At 43.9% G+C, this 16,745-nt stretch overlaps 1 protein-coding gene across 1 annotated transcript in view; it reads left to right on the plus strand.

The window, feature by feature from the left end:
- Window positions 1-15,840: 15,840 nt before the first annotated feature.
- Window positions 15,841-16,745, plus strand: part of HOMER2 (homer scaffolding protein 2) — a 129,725-nt gene continuing 128,820 nt past the window's right edge. The window contains exon 1 of the mRNA XM_018576682.1: window positions 15,841-15,982. Within this exon, the coding sequence (XP_018432184.1) occupies window positions 15,978-15,982 (5 nt within the window). The 5' untranslated portion in view covers window positions 15,841-15,977. The remainder of the gene's footprint in view (window positions 15,983-16,745) is intronic.

Here is a 16,745-nt window from a genome sequence, read left to right on the forward strand (position 1 = left end):
TCCGCGGTGTTAAACCCCCTTCCCATCCAGATGAGATGACATCACATCATATTCCAGTTCTCTTCTTATTGGCCGCCCTACAAGAGCCTGTGCTGGCGTGCACCCAAAGTTGGAGTGGCACAGCCGCACTGGCGTTACGCTGCTAAAGGAACCAAGGCATATGGTTTGCCTCGGCATGCGCCCTGAAATGAAAGGGAGCAGCCGCGCAGGCCGAACACAGAAGCTGCCAAGCTTCCGGAACAGCCTGTGTGTCTTCCCTGACACCCAGGCGGGGCCGGCGGAATGACGATCTCTCCCTGGACCCCGCGGGTGGTCCCGGGCTCACTTCTTCTGTACTGTAGAAGTCATGGAGAAGAGGGGGAGTGATATACTGATAGTACCTGTGTACCGCCTGCCTCCACACTAGTATGTAATCTAATAGTTTGATCTCTATTATTTAAATTATAGTAAAAGTTATGTGGGGGAATGCTCAATGGGGACAGTATGGGCTCCACCCCCGCAAACTAACCCACCTACACCCTTAAGGGCCCAGTCACACCATAAAGAGTGCGTTCGGCCTCTGGAACGCCCTGGAACACAACCCAGTAGGCTCAGTTTGTTGTAGGGCGGGAGGGAGTGTGGCGGCGCATTTAAATTAATAGCACTGCAGCCATGCCCCCCGCCCGCAGTGTGATCGCTGGCACCCGAACGCGTGGCACATTTGTGCATGCAATTTCAATAAACACTGAACCAGCCCGGCCCTCGACTTGGAGCATTTTTTACATTTTGGCCCACTGTGTATTTGAGTTTGACACCCCTGATTTAAGGTACTTAGAGCTACACGTTGATCCACCCAAAAATGAAGGAAAGCCAAAATGCGTAATATACAAAAAGCATGTGCGGAAAACCCTAAGGACTTACACTAATGAAAATAAACCTTCTACCTACAGTGAAAAATCTCACCAGTAGAAGATCTACGAGCCTTAAGCATAGTCGGAATAACAGAATCTGAAATTTGTTTGTCTTTCAGCAGCCATGATGTTAAAGCCAGTGACCGAGAAGCAGTGTGGAAGATTGGGCCCTGAGATAACAGACCTGGCCGATCTGGAAGAAGCCAGGATTGTCTGCCAACAGATGAACCAAATCGGCATACCACACCCAGTAAGGCCAATCTGGAGTGACAAGAATGACAGGAATTCCTTTGTGTTCTATCCTGCAAAGCAGACGAGGCAATCGCATCAGTGGAGAAAAAAACATACATTAGTATGTACTAGACATGCAAATTTCATTTTGTTCCGAATGGATATTTGTCCGAATTTTTGGATGCATCCCAATTCATAAGCATCCAAATGCGAATGAATCCGAATGTTCGTTTAACGAAAATTCGGATCCGTACGAATTTCGTTCAAAATGAAACTAAATAGGACAAGTGACTGTTCTCTGGCCAATCAGATGGGGTTTTTTAGGCTGTTGGGGGTTTCATTACAGACACGGTTATATGACTTTCTTTTGTGGATCATTCCAAAAAGAATATTCGGATGGATATGAAATCCGAATAACGAACTGAATTGAATTTCGGATCCGGAAAACTAAAGGAATAAACATCCTAATCGATCCGAAGCTAAATGAATTTTGGGGGAGGTTACATGTCTAGTATGTACTGATCCCATGGAGCTACTGTAGCATTGGCCACATCTACTGTTGGATCCCTCACTCTGGACACATCTGTCTAGTTTCTTGATATAATGAGAAGACAGAAGATTCACATCCCCCGCTCTCCAGCGCTGACAAAGTTGTTAAAGCAGCTCTGGATGGAGAGACCATCCGCTCGGATCTACTGTATATGTTGTCTGCTGAAAAAGTCCACCTGCCAGTTTTCTACTCTTGGAACGTGCACTGCTGAAATCACTGGGGAACTCATTCTGAACATTTTGTCCAGTGATAGAGGAGACGTGTCCCACGCTGTAAGATTGTTCCTCTGTAAGGTTCTGGAATGGAACTGAGCAAAAGGTACCCCTTTAACTGTTCACACCATGAATCTCAGTATTCTCGTGCAGGTTCTCAGAGAAGAATGGCAATGGAATCAAATTACCAAACTTGATCTGGCAACTTCAATATTTAGTTCTGAGGTAGGGACACTTTTGCTTTAAGGGTATCCACAGAATACCCAAAAACCCCAAGCAAGTGACAGAACTAGGGATGACTTTTCGATGTTCAGAATCAACTCAAAGTCCTCTAAAGTCCAGCACTGCCTAGACATTGAGCTCCAAAATAGGCAGAGACTGTTCTTTAAATAAAAGGTCGTCTAAGTATCCAATAATCGGAATGCCCTTGCGATAAAAAAAATCTCAGAGCTGGAACAAGAACTTTTGTAAAAACTCTTGGAGCCGAAACCAACCTGAAGGGAAGAGCTACAAATTGATAATGAAGGTCGCCTATCGCAAAATGAAGGAAACACTGATGAGCTGGAAATACAGGAAAGTGTAGATGTCTATGGAAACTATACATGTGCACTGGCGTTTCGTTTTCGTTTCTTAATCAGCTGCTGTTCGCATACCCCGGGCCAAAGCTGCACATAAACAAAGAGGTGGAATGCTTGTGTTGACATGATTGACCTTATATGGCCACATGTCGTTGACCAAATATAGTCATGGCCATATAAGGTCAATGACATCAACACAAACATCCCACCCCTTTGCTTATGTGCAGGTGTGGGCGGGGAATTCCCCAGGCACAGCTAATTGGGCAGCAGTGGAAGAAGCTTCAGTCTTAACCTGAGCTCCTCTTTACTCTTGGAAAGTAGCAGTGTCAACCTGTGGAGCCAGGCTTGTCACTTAGCAGAACCGCTCTTGCTTCTGCATATGCTCTCAAGGCATTTTTTTTCCAGAATGTTTCCTTTAACCTCTCTGATGGTAGACCTCCTTTGCCTTTCATATATTGTTTTCTGTATTCCAAATGTCTCATGCTGTGACTTTAACCCATCTGACAACTTGTAGATAGGGCAGAGAAGGAAGCCATGTTGGGTAGGAGAGAGCACTGGATTTCCAGATACAAGCCAAAGAAAAGAACAAATAACATATCCAATGAAACAAAAAAGTCATAACTGGGATTCTAATTTTGCATAATAGTTCACCTAACAGCATGGCTATTGCAGGTTAGTAGTCTAGGCACACTTGTTTTGTTGAAACCAAATGTATATAAAACAAAGTTCTCATTTTTACATACACGCATCTATCGCAATTACCTTTCCCAATATTTCTAGGTACCAGCAAGGCAAATATGATACATCAGCATCAGCTTACGGACACCTCTGACACCATCTATATTTTCTTATAGACTCCTTCTAAATCCATCTTTTAATTTGTGTGTTATTTAACATATTACTTAATAGCAGCTTGCTTTGCACATTAGCATTGGTGGGTTTTTTTCTCATTAAAGCACACTGTAGTCAGTAAACACCAGAGAGGTTACATATGCATTAGTAAGCTGAACAGGAGTTATGATAACTTCATAATTTCAGCTCCCCCATGACTCTTAATTAACATGCTTTAAATAGACTACAAACCATCCCTTAAAATAAGATAGGGAACTGGATGTGGAGGTAAGAAAAATCGAAGAAGTAGAGAGGACTGTGGCAATTCTGAACAGCAATTTCCTATAATGTGCGGCAGCATAGATGCAATAACCTTTTGGTCTCTTTCACACGGGCGGTCTGATTAAATGGCCAATGTAAGTCTATAGGCAGCTATATGTAAACAGACGGATGTCCGTTTACACCTGGTTACCCTCGACTCTGACTTTCGGCAGACCTGATTGTGCTGGATCGGGACATTAGATCCAGTAATTTCAGTTTTGGAGGAAAACGCTGGACGGACATGGATCTCACAGCGGTAATATCTGCTCCGTACTGCTCTGATCAGGATGGGATCCGTACACATCCCCTACTGATCAGCCTGTGTGAAAGGGGCCTTATTTGAATGATATGAAAAATGCTGGTTATATAACAATGTATCCAGTGTATTACAGGGTACCACATACGGACATTCTAACACTCTTTTTTATTATAAGGCACTCCAACCAGCTTGTCAAGCTTTTCCACTGACACTGGAAAGGAGTATGTCTACCCTAACTTGATGTTTTCTTTTTTTGGTGGATCAAAAGAACTAGTACGTTTGTATATATCTGGAGATCTATAAAGGGTATCTATGGTCAAAAACTAGCAATAAATATGTATTTCTATATTGAATTTCCATAAGTTCTGTCCCACTCATAATAAGCTTATTGATCTATAAGTTTGTAAACTTAACCCTTTCATGACTGAGGCCCTTTTTTAATTTTTTGCACCCATGTTATATTCCACATTTTAGGCCTGAAAATGACGTAAACCCCCCCAACATTATATATTTTCTGAATGCCAAGACCCTATAGAATAAAATGGTGGTAGTTGAAATTTTTATGTTGCGCAATATTAGCGCAACTCCTTATTAAACCCCAAAATTTAGTGACAAATTTAATTAAATGCCCCAAAACACAACAAATTACCCATTTTTTTAATGAAATATAAAAGATGAGGTTACAACGAGTAAAACGATACCCAACATGCCCAGTTTACAAATTGCGTGCGACCGTGAAACGGCGAAAAACTGCAGTACCCCAAAAAGTCAATACAAGACGCTTTAAAAGCCCCCACAGGTCATCAATTTAGAGATACCCCAAAATACTGGCCCTAGAATTATTGCTCTCACTCCGGCGTGCGCGGCGATACCCAACATGTGTAGCGCGTTCGTCGTTTTCATGCGTAGGCGCACCCGACGCGTGTTTACGTGGCGACGCGCGTGCTCGCGGGCGCAGGGGACTTTTAACATTTTTCTTCATTATTATTAGATTTATTTTATTTCATTTTAATTTTAAAAACTGTTTTTTTTTTTTTTTTTATTTACTTTGACTGCTATCACATGGGGGGGCTTGCAAGCCCCCCCATGTAATAGCAGATGGTGGTGACAGGTCCTCTTTAAGGTGATGCTGGGGGTCCAAAAGACCCTCAGTGTCACCTTTACACTGGAAATAAGCTATTGAAGTGCAGATCGCACTTCAATAGCTTATAGCTGGGCTGCAGGAGCCCAGAACTGACAGCCCAGGGACCGGAAGTGATGCAATCTGCATCGCTCCCGGTCCCATAGAACGGGGAGGGGATCGATGAACGGAAGTTCGTCGACCTCCTCCCCAGCTCCCCGCGGACACAAAGATCGCCGGTCCCGGGCCCGTAGGAGGGGCAACGGAGCCCGGGAAGCACGGCGGGGGTGTCCGGCGGGGGGGGCGGCCCCTTCTTCGGGACACAGAAGCAATCTGGTGACAGGTAAGTCGCCAGGATCGCTTCTGTTGTAAAGCTGACAGTCGGCTCTACAAATTTAAACAGACTCCCGGCGGCAAAAGTCACCGGGAGTCTGTTTAAACAGCCCCGATGCTGGCGACGTACACTGTACGTCGTCAGTCACAAAGGGGTTAATTATTGAAGATGCCCATAGAATGCACTGACACAATTTCACTCAGCCTTGTAAACATGCACTTCCTTGTGTCACCACTCTAACTTAGCATGCCGTCTCAACTTCAAATCAACATCTAGACAATGTAACAATATCATTGCTTGCTGGAAGCAACGTGTGATGGAATAGTTTTGAGCAATTGAGATCGCATTACATCAAGCATCAGGAAAAGAGATCCAAAGCACACTGGGAATCCAGGAAGAAGTTGAAAGTGATGGGCAAACAGAAGGCAGCACTCGCTACCAGCACTCACTTCTAAATTGAGAAAACTGGTTGGATGGCCAGTGAAACGTCTTCAAGAAAAATACAGCAAGTCCAGTTGCCTTGACTTATTTTTTACAGATATACCATGACCTGGATGAATGAGAACCTTCACAGACATACATAAAAGGGATTTTTTCAAGTATGATTTGATTGCGTTATCAAAAACAACTCTAGTAAGTATTCCTATTACAATGCTCCGACTTTACAACTCCTTTAATAGGAATATCGTCCTGCCCAGGTCATTTATCTAAGACATTTACACATTGCTTTTTATGATGCATTCTCTGTAGTGTTAAAGTGACATTAAACTTAGGAGTTAAATCTTAATAATACATTCAAGTACCTTAACTATTAAAAATACTGGACCGTATTTGTTCATCACAGCTGTAGATCCTGAAATCATCTCTGAATTGGTGCTGAGGCTGTCCTTCCTTCTGGAGGGTGGCTACTCCTCCAAGCTCACTCCCGTGATGGACTACAATCTCAATACAAATGAGTTAACTAAACCTGAGATTGTAGTCCATCATGGGAGTGAGCTTGGAGCGATGGCTACTTTACAACACACACAGTGACCATGGGGAACAAAAGAGATGATTTGGGGATATACAGCTGAGTGATACACAAATAAGATACATCTTTGTTAATAGTTAAGGTACTTGAATGTATTTTTAAGATTTAACCCCTGAGTTTAGTGTCACTGTAATGAAGCATTAGGTAGCATTTGGTAATGAGACCCCTTGTAACAGCCAATGGGGCAGAGCTGGAAAGTCAGATGAATAGATCTCACCAGTGGAAACCCCAAGTCACATAAGTGCTATGAGTGATTCAGCTTGCATATCTCCATGCAAAACATGTAAAATATCAGCTTTGGTGGACTTAAATACAACAGAACACTTGGTTATGCCATAACTTGAGTGACTCAGTTTGTTGCATGAACAGATTTTCCATCCAATTAATGTTCAAGTATGGTTCATTTAATTGTTAATAAGTGAGTGCAGTTTCGTACAGATCATCTGCAGTTTACGGTCACTTTCATGTATCTGTACAGTTGAAGGATTGGTGTGGACATCTTCTGCATGTATAATTTTAGTTGTGTTAAGATTTTTTAGCTACACACTTTATGTTGTTTACTACATGTATTCATGTCTGTCTATTCATTTCAGTGTTTCGGCCAGAAGAGTGTCATTCAAGGCCAGATGAAAAGTCAGGTTCACCAGGCTGGCCATGCACAAAGAGTACAATCAAAAAAGGTGAAGGTTAAATAAAGAAGTTCATATCAGAAATTGGGAACATTTTCCTAGATATCTGCAATAATTCTGGCTTTTTTCCAGGACTGCATGTACACGCTGATAATGACTTTATTTTCTCGATGTGCTATGACATACTGTGCAGGACAAGTTTTCATACCATGCCAAGTGTCTTGGCAGTGGAGTCATTACCTAATCAGCGCGCTACAACAAAAGAGTGGAAAGAGGCCTGACAGAAAAAAAAGACGAATTTATATTAGTAGTGTAAACATAGTAGCGGTGTTACCTGTAACCAGTTAGATGCTTTAACTTTAACTGTGTGACAAATGCTTTAGGCAAGTTCACATCTATCCGCTTTTGTCTGTTTTTAGTGCGCTTTTTACCGTGTATTGTAGTGCATTTTCATTCTGTTGCAGCGCAATTTTGTTACTTTATGCATATTAGGGGCTAGCCTAGTTCACACCAAAAACAATGTGTTCCAGTGATCTATCAAAGATAAGGTGTCTAGGTTGGAATGTCTGACTGGTCACATGGTCACACATTTTAATGTAATCACACCCATTTTTTCGGCTGTGAAATATGTGACCGGCGAAAGGAGAAGAAATCCAACACTTTCTCAGCTGTTCCAGGGCAGATCTGCATCGCAGATTGTATGTGCAGGAGAACCGATCTGCCCTGGAACAGCTGATCGGTCCTGAAATGTCTCTTCTATCCGACTTTCTGGAATGTGAGATCGCACTCACAAAGTTGGATATAAATGACATCTCAGGACCGATCAGCTGACAGATAATTTCTCCTGCACATACCATCTGCAATGCCGATCTGCCATGGAACAGCTGAGAAAACGTTGGAATTCTTCACCTTTTGCCTGTCACATGTTCCAAAAAGTGGACGTGATTAGGTTAAAATGTGTGACCACGTGACCAGTTACACATTCTAACGCAGTCTTCATTAGATAAATCTCAGAATGTATTACATGTAGGGATGCACCGAAATTTCGGCCTCCGAAACATGTCGTCCGAAAATGGCACTTTTGGCAAAATGCCGAAAGTGCCATCTAGCGGTGCATCCCTGGTTTCTCTCCCCCCCACTGGGCGTAGCCCTGTGTCCCAGGGGAGAGAAACTGTCACAGGTGGCCGAGTGGTGCGGGGTAGGAGAGCGCTGTGAATGGCTGACGATTCTCCTCCCGCACCGCTCAGCCTCCAGTGACAGATTAGGAGAGCGCTGTGAGGGCGGAGACAGCTGTCAGAGCTGTCATAGGAGGCTGAGCTTTCCTCCTGCACCGCCCCGCTCAGTCTCCTGTGACAGTGAGTCAGGATGAAGAAATCAGTGGTCAATGATTGCTGAGTGCTTGTAAATAATTAAGGACAGAGATTGTTTACTGTGTCCCCAATTATGAATGATTGGTAAGTGATCTACATCACTTCCTGTTCATTTATGATTGTGGACATGGTAAACATACTATCTCCAAAAGTTATGAATGAACAGGAACACTCAGCATAGAGGATTCCTGTTCATTGATAACAGGGGCTACAGAAAAAGAAATTGAGAACTCTGTGTCCTCAATCTCTTTTTCTATTTTAAAAGGGAATATCAGGGGTCTGTTTAGACCCCTAATATTACACCCAAAGCCCCTAACAGTAAAGTAAAAAATTTTAAACAAGTTTTGCTTCTCCATGTTTTCTGACCACACCGCACCAGAACGCAAGCAATGATGTGCCACACGTTCCAGTGCGGGCGATTGCACTGTCGCTGGGGGGGCGTGGCTGCGGTGCCATTGACTTCAATGCACCACCACGCCCCCTCCCGCCCCAGAAGGCATTGAGCTGGCCGGGATGCAAACTAGTTCGTTCCGTCACCGAATCATGCTGGGGCTGGTGGGAACTAGCCTGAACAGTTACTGCAGCCAGTGCAGCCAATGTCACTTTATCGGGTACTCCAAAAGCTGCACACCCACCACTGTCAAAATACAACAGCTTGATGGAGGGATTCCCCAATCCACGCTGTTTGTAGATGGGTGGAATCAAGTTATTGTTCTCATTCAACCCCCAGTGTATGGCCATGGCCATGGGGTAATTGAATATTGAAAGATAATTGAATGGGCTGAAAGATAAAAAAACAAACAAAATGACACGTGTATGAGCAGCTTGTCCTTTTGCAGTCATATGTCATATGAACCAAGATTGGAACAGGTATCCAGTCTGGTTTGTCTAGATCATGCTCTGGCAGAATGATCATCTCTAATGCTGAATTCCCTGACATAGCTGCCTAAAATGAACAATATCTTGTATGTCTCATTGTTGATACACTATAATACTGCATTCAGCTACAGTGACACCATTTCTATCTTACAGATGGTATCTGTAACATAGAAATGTGGTTGGATTAACACATGTTAGTGTAATGTCAAGGCTATTTCTTAATAGCTGATTAGAACAGTCTCATTGTAATACGACTGCTTTACACCCAGACATCTGATGCTTCTCAGAGTAACATAAGCCAAGGCATCTTATTTCCGGCAGCAGATGTGGGGACCACGGTGGCTCCTCTCAACACATTACAGCTCTTACAAGAATGTAGAGAGCACCATGTTACCCTCACAACCTCTGACCCTTAGATCTCTATAAAAGTGCTCGGCACTGCTATGTGGAGTGGATGAGTGTTAAAACAGCAGACACTTCTCAATTGATTCTACTATGGGCAAGGAATTTAACTGGAAGCATTTTGGAGCACAGTATATTACACTATTATTAAGATTTTGCTTAGTACAACAGATTAGCACCAACAGTATATGCCAGCGTCCTGCAGAGGCTACTGTGTGAATATGAAATTCTCTGTTATTTTTTAAATGTTTCCTTTTAGGTAACTGGTTTGCATTATTTTGAACAGTTGCTGGACAAACATATTTTATTTTACAGAGGTAAGTGATAAAGCAGATGATGGCAGGAAAAAGGAACAAAACATTTGTGTTTAGCATTCCGGCGCTGGTAGTTTTCAGCATGCGGCTCCTGCCGCTAAGAACAAATGAAGTTCCCTTAGAGTTAACGCTTAAGCCCCATGCGCATTGAGCGATTCGCAAATCGCGCGTTTGTCACGCGATTTGCATTTTGCGCGATATCGCGCGTTTGTCGCGCGATATCGCGCAAATGCTTGCATTGAGCAAGCTAGAATCGCGGCAAAATCCGCTCCAAAAAGGGTCCTGCTGTAGCAACGCACGGCCCGCGACAGCGACGGACAGAGCCCCATTGAGATGCATTGGAGAGCGATATCGCGCGGTAAATAGCCGCGATATCGCGGGAATTACCGCGCGATAAATCGCTCAGTGTGAATGGGGCCTTAAAGTAAAACTTAATTACTTTTTTTCCATTTTGAATAGAGTAGGGGAGGGTCAGGACTGCTGTCAGTGTTTTTTTTTTCATTATTAGGGAAATTTCCCCTTACTTCCTGTCCTGTAGACCCAACAGGCAGTGAAGGATACGTTTCCAAAGTGAGGGAACTACCCTCTTAGACAGTTGTCATGGGAACCTATGTCCACATTGGAAGATTTCCCCTCTATTCTTTTGGTGGCAACTCCAAATGTTGAATTTACTATCACTTTAATTCCCAGCGAAAGTGGTGATCAGAACAAATAGAGGGGGGGCCCATAAGGGGGGGGGGGCACAGACAATAATAAACACCTGAAAGGGGTTTTATCCCCTCACCACTATCCAAATCTAAAAAAAAGTTTTGCTTTAACCATTAACTTGCTCCTTAACACTCCCCCCTTTCCCCTTCAGTTATTTCTAAAGAAATCCTCATTTACGATTGTAGCTCCTGAATATCCATATTTAAGCTGTATTCAGTGCTTCCCTGTATATGAGACAATTCTGCATGCACAAGCTCAGTTAAATGAAACATTTGCATTTTGCCAAACAAGGATGACATTTTACTGATTCTTACAGCTTCCAAACCGATTTGCTTGTCTCTGGAGGGAGTCTTTATGAAAGGAAAAAAACCTTTGCAAATGTATTATAACTTTTTCTGATGAAACAGAATAATTAGAGCCCCCAGCATGATCTAAGTAGTCTCTCTAGCCAAAGCAGGGCCTCTGGAGCCTTCAGAGTTCCTATTGGAGGACTGGGGTTTGTGCAGCGGGCACTGGAAGTGGCACCCACAGTAGCAAAAACTGGGTGTGCCTAAATTGTTTACGGTGCGTGTCTTAAAAGGGGACTTAGACAGGAACTTTAAAAATAAAAAAGGGTGCCCAGGCTGGCTTTTTATTGCAGAAGACATACTATGTCTGTTCTGAAATAAATGACTCTTACCTGCCTATTTTTCACATGTTTTTTGACATATGCCGGGAAGAATGAACTCCCAGTAGTTACGCCACCCTGGCACGGCCAATCAAGTTGCCCGAAGATCCCACACCAGAAAGAAGATCAGGCAAAGATGTTGGCACTGACAAGGAAGCTTGTGAATGTCATATTGCTGGAGGGGAGGTGAGTATAGTTCCACTTTAAGAATGCACACAGTGAAAAAGATGTTAAGCAGTCACAAAACATTTTCCAGTGCACTTAGCATGTATGAACGACGCCAAGAGTGAATTTTTGCAAGAAAAGTGTACAAGCAGACATAATAACTGTGTTTATACATAGTTACATAGTTACATAGTTACATAGTATTTGAGGTTGAATAAAGACATTAGTCCATCAAGTCCAACCTATTAGGATCTCATTCTAGGAGTACCTGTACCCCTGTATATTACGGTCCCTTAAGAAATCGTCCAAAAGTTTCTTGAACAATTCCACATTCTTTGCTGAAATCACCGCCTGTGGCAGTGAGTTCCAGACCCTAACTGATCTTACTGTGAAGAACCCCCTTCGCCCCTTGTGCTGGAATTTTTTTTCCACCAATTTTAGGTGGTGGCCTCTAGTTTTTGTAACGGAGTTAATTTTAAACAGTTTATCGCTAATGTTGCTGCCACCATTGAACATTTTGTACATGGAGATCATATCCCCCCTTAATCTCCTCACCTCCAATGTGAACATGTTTAAATTTAGTAGCCTTGTCTCGTAGCTCTGGTCCTCCATACCCCTAATTAGTTTGGTTGCCCTCCGCTGGACTTTTTCCAACTCAAGGACATCTTTTCTTAGTACTGGTGACCAGAACTGGACCGCGTACTCCAGATGAGGTCGAACCAATGATCTATAAAGTGGCAAAATTATAGACTTGTCCCTGCAATACATCCCCTTTTTAATACAGGACAAGACCCTGTTACATAAAAACAAATACTAAAATAACACCAGGATAAAACAAATACTACAATTTATACCCAGTCTACAGGACAAGAGAAGTGGTACTGTGCAGAGACCATATATACAGAATAAGAACACATACTGAGAATTACATCCAGCATACAGAAGATGTAAAGCAGTACTGTGTCATAGTTCCATCCAAAAAAAACAGAAACAGAGAACTAATTCCAGCATGTATAACAAAAGAAGTTGTTCTATACAATGTTTATATGTAAATGTCAAACATTTATATAAATGTACCTAATTGTAACTAACATTCAAAATACCCACTTACTGCATTATACGCATATGAACATACTAGGACTGTCTTGCAAGATCACCTGGCAACTATAGAGGGGGTGGGGCTGGGTGAGTTGAATGAGAATGACATTTGTACATCCTGCAGAGTGACAGGATGAGAGGGGTAAAAGCAGGGGGACTCCCTGGATTATAGGGTGATGTGACATGGCTGTAAATAGGTATGCAGAACAAACATTCTGATCACAGGCTGCATGTTTGTTCTGGATCTGTGACCCGTAAAATGAAGATAGAGAGAGGGATAGGTGTCTCGCCCTTTCAAGTAAGGGTCACAGTGCAGTAAAATAGCTTTCAGTACTGGGAGATTGGCGCTGTTAGTATCCAGGGCAGAGCTACTGGGGAAGACGGCAAAACCCTACCCTAAGGGCCTGTTCACACCATTGCGGCCGGCTCAGTATTTTGTGGGGCCGGAGAGCCCTCCTAACGCAATGCGATCGCCCGCACGGGATCGCAGGGCACATTGTGCCTGTAGTGCGGTCCGGCGCGGTGTGGTCAAAATGCTGCACTATTGCACTATTTTGACCGCATCGGACCGGACCGCAGGGACAATGTGCCTTGCGATCCCATGCGGGCGATCGCATTGTGGCCGGAGGGCGTGGCTATGGCGCCAATAACTTCAATGGCCAGCCACGGCCCCTCAGGCTCCACGAAATACTGAGCCGGCCGGAACGCACTGCAAATGGTGTGAGCAGGCCCTAAATCTCCCCACCATAGTCCTTCCTGTAGCTTTAACACTAACCCTCCCTGTAACCCTGACACTTACTCTCCTCTTAACACTAACGCTTGCTGTAACCCTAACGCTCCCTGTAACCGTAACGCTTCCTGTAACCCTAACACTAATGCTCCCTGTACCCTTATAACTAACCCTACCTGTACACCCACCATTAACCTTCACACTAACCCTCCCTGTATCCTTAACACTAATGTGTCCTGTAACCCTAACACTATCCTTCCCTCACAAACCACTGATCTCTCAGCTAGCGGTCTTTTCCCTGCAGAGAGTAGTGACTGTCATTCACCGCTCCCTGCAGGTATTCCCCCTCCCCTCTCCCTGTTCGTCCAGTGCTCATTGGAGGGACAGACAGGAGAGGGGACGGGCACAACTGACTCTGGCTCTAGGGAGGCAAAACCGGGTGTCAATCAGGTAGGGCTGCAGCTAACGATTATTTTCATAATCGATTAGTTAGCCGATTATTACGTTCGATTAATCGGTTAATTGGATAAACAAAAAAGGCTCCAGTGATGGGACTACTAGTTTCTATTGAGATTGTAGTCCATCACGGGAGCAAGCTTGGCACGGTGGAAGTAAAAAAAAAGTGTGGTGTGCAATATAGTACATTATACAGCGGCGCAGTGCAGAATACCAGAAGCTCTAGAGGAATGTAGCAATAGTACATTATACTATAATGTACTATTGCTGGGATTTGTAGTCCTCTGTAGCTGGCTTTATTCTGCATTGCGCTGTATGTAATGTATTATTGCTGCGATTTGTAGTCCTCTATAGCTGGTGGTATTCTGGAGTGCGCTGTAGAATGATTATACGGCACAATGCAGATTACCAGCAGCTAGAGAGGAATACAGCAAGTGCCAGCAATAGTACATTATACTATACTATTATGTATATAATGTACTATTGCTGGGATCTGATGTATTCCTCTATAGCTGGCGTTATTCTGCATTGCGCTGTTTATAATGTATTATTGTTGGGATTTGTAGTCCTCTATAGCTGGTGGTATTCTGCAGTGCGCTGTATAATGATTATACGGCGAAATGCAGAATACCAGCAGCTATATAGGAATACAACAAATCCCAGCAATAGAACATTATACTATAATGTACTATTGCTGGGATTCGTAGTCCTCTGTAACTGCTGGTATTCTGTAACTGCGAGGCTTCAGTCATTCTACAAATGACAGAAATGACGAATGAAAACAAATCCGAATTTCCGAAAACAAATCTAAAATTTCAGACAAAATTTGTTAGCGGTAATCTGTACGAATATTCGTTTCTGGATGAATATTCGTTGCAACAAAGTGACAGACAAAAGAAAAAAAAATTACTTTTGTTTGTACAGTCTGCAGAATCTTTTGTCTGTCACTTTGTTGCAACGAATATTCATCCAGAAACGAATATTCGTACAGATTACCGCTAACAAATTTCTTCCGAATCCAAATCCCAAAACGAATTCACTTTCGGACCCTAATCCCGAAAAACTAAACAATGTAAAATCCGAATGTAAGCAGAACGAAACTAAATACATTTTTGCCCGGTGCACATGTCTACTAACAATATTGTCAGAATCCTCCCCGGCTGCAGCGTGGCTCTGCGCTGTTAGCATATAGCGGGCATCAGTTCGCTATGTGCTGAGTTTGGGTAACAGGAGGACATTAGCAAATGTGCTCCTTTAAACCTCTAAATGCTCATTTTGGTCTAGGCGGGGATGGAAAAAAGAGACAATATACTTGCCCAATCCTCAGTCCTGTGGAGGTGAGCAATCACCCTCTCTCTGCTCCGGTGGTGGAATGTCCCTCAGCGTCCTTAGACGTGGTGATGAGCTCACAGGTACTTACAACACCGTAGCTCCATGGGAAAAGAGGCTGCGGGGACTAGGGTTGCCACCTGTCCCATATTCACCTGGACAGTCCGGGTTTCCTGTATGTGCTGTGGCTGGGTTTCAGCCTGGCACATACAGGACTCAAAACCCGGACTGACCAGGTGAATCCGGGACAGGTGGCAACTCTAGCGGGGACTGGTCTAGCTGCAATGCAGGACTGAGGATCAGGTGAGTATATCTTTTTTATTTTAGTCCCTAGACCAAAATTAGCAATTAACCCCCTGCAATAAACCCACTGCAAGGGTTAATTTGTATAAATCCCTGCAGTTCCCCTTTAAGAGCTAAGCGGCTCCCATTCCAGACAGTGAAGAAGTTTGCGGTTGGCAATGATGAATGGATCAGCAGCTTGTCTGTCTTCACCCGCACAGCGCCACCTAGCGGCCGTCCTCACGATGCACTTATAAAGGGATGCCGGGGGTGCCGGTCCTCTCAGCCCAGGCTTACTTCCCACACTCTCCTCCAGAGCTGAGCGGCTCCAGCCTGAGCGGGCAGAGGTGAGGATCCAGCTAACCCTGATCACAGGATGGCAGCGGGCAGCGTACACCACATCTCCGGGTATTAAGGCGCTCACACCTTCCCCGAGCTCTGCTGCCATTATCAGCCTTGTGCCGGCTCATGGAGGACTTGAGTAGCAGCTGATGGGAGAGAGCACGCCGCATGTATGAGCTGCTGATCGCCGGGAGACTACACACAGTCCTCCTTCCAGTGACAGCCGACTGCCCGACCCTCCATCATCACCATGGGGTGAGTGGTCACCTTCTCTTCTATTATATCTCTTACTATACTGCCTCTACAAAGTCATTGCATCCTTTTACTTTATCCCCGATCTGATCTTTGGGGAACTTTACCGATGTGCTCCCCGATAATGAATGGAGACCTGGGATCGGGCTGATCTGTGTGAGCGATCACTGTGCATGCTGTGTGATTCCATAGATCTACTTTTGTATCACATGATGAGCTCGCATACCTTGGAGACTCTTCTCATCACATCCCTATGTCATACCAGCAGAGCTCCATTCCAGTGGCGTAACCAGAGTTATGGGCGCCCGGGGCAGAACATTTTTTAATTCAGTAGAAATGACCCCACAGTACACCCATCTGCTTCCTCTGTGCTTCATGGCACTGGCCTTTAAGGAGGTTCGGGGATCCTAATTGGGTACAGACTCTCGGTCCAGTTAGAAATAATTAATCTCCAGGGGTCAAAAGTGTTTTCGCTGTGCACAGCTACCAAATATTACCAAGTAAGCACTGCTGCTACGCTAAAACAATGACTCAGAGTTTCAGCTCCTTGTGGGACCCAGTTGATTGTGGCAGCAAATATGAGGCTATAGTGTGTATATCTATCTCTATCTATCTATCTATCTACATATACATATAAATTGTATGTTCCTCCCTCCCGTGGTACATGTCATATAACTCCTGAGACACGGAAGTCACTGTGTACACATAATACTGCTACATACTTATTCTTATGATAAATATAAATATATACTGCTTCCTTTTAAGC

The sequence above is a fragment of the Nanorana parkeri genome, unplaced genomic scaffold (assembly GCF_000935625.1).
Source record: "Nanorana parkeri isolate BGI_ZX_2015 unplaced genomic scaffold, ASM93562v1 scaffold74, whole genome shotgun sequence".
Lineage (NCBI taxonomy): Eukaryota > Metazoa > Chordata > Amphibia > Anura > Dicroglossidae > Nanorana > Nanorana parkeri.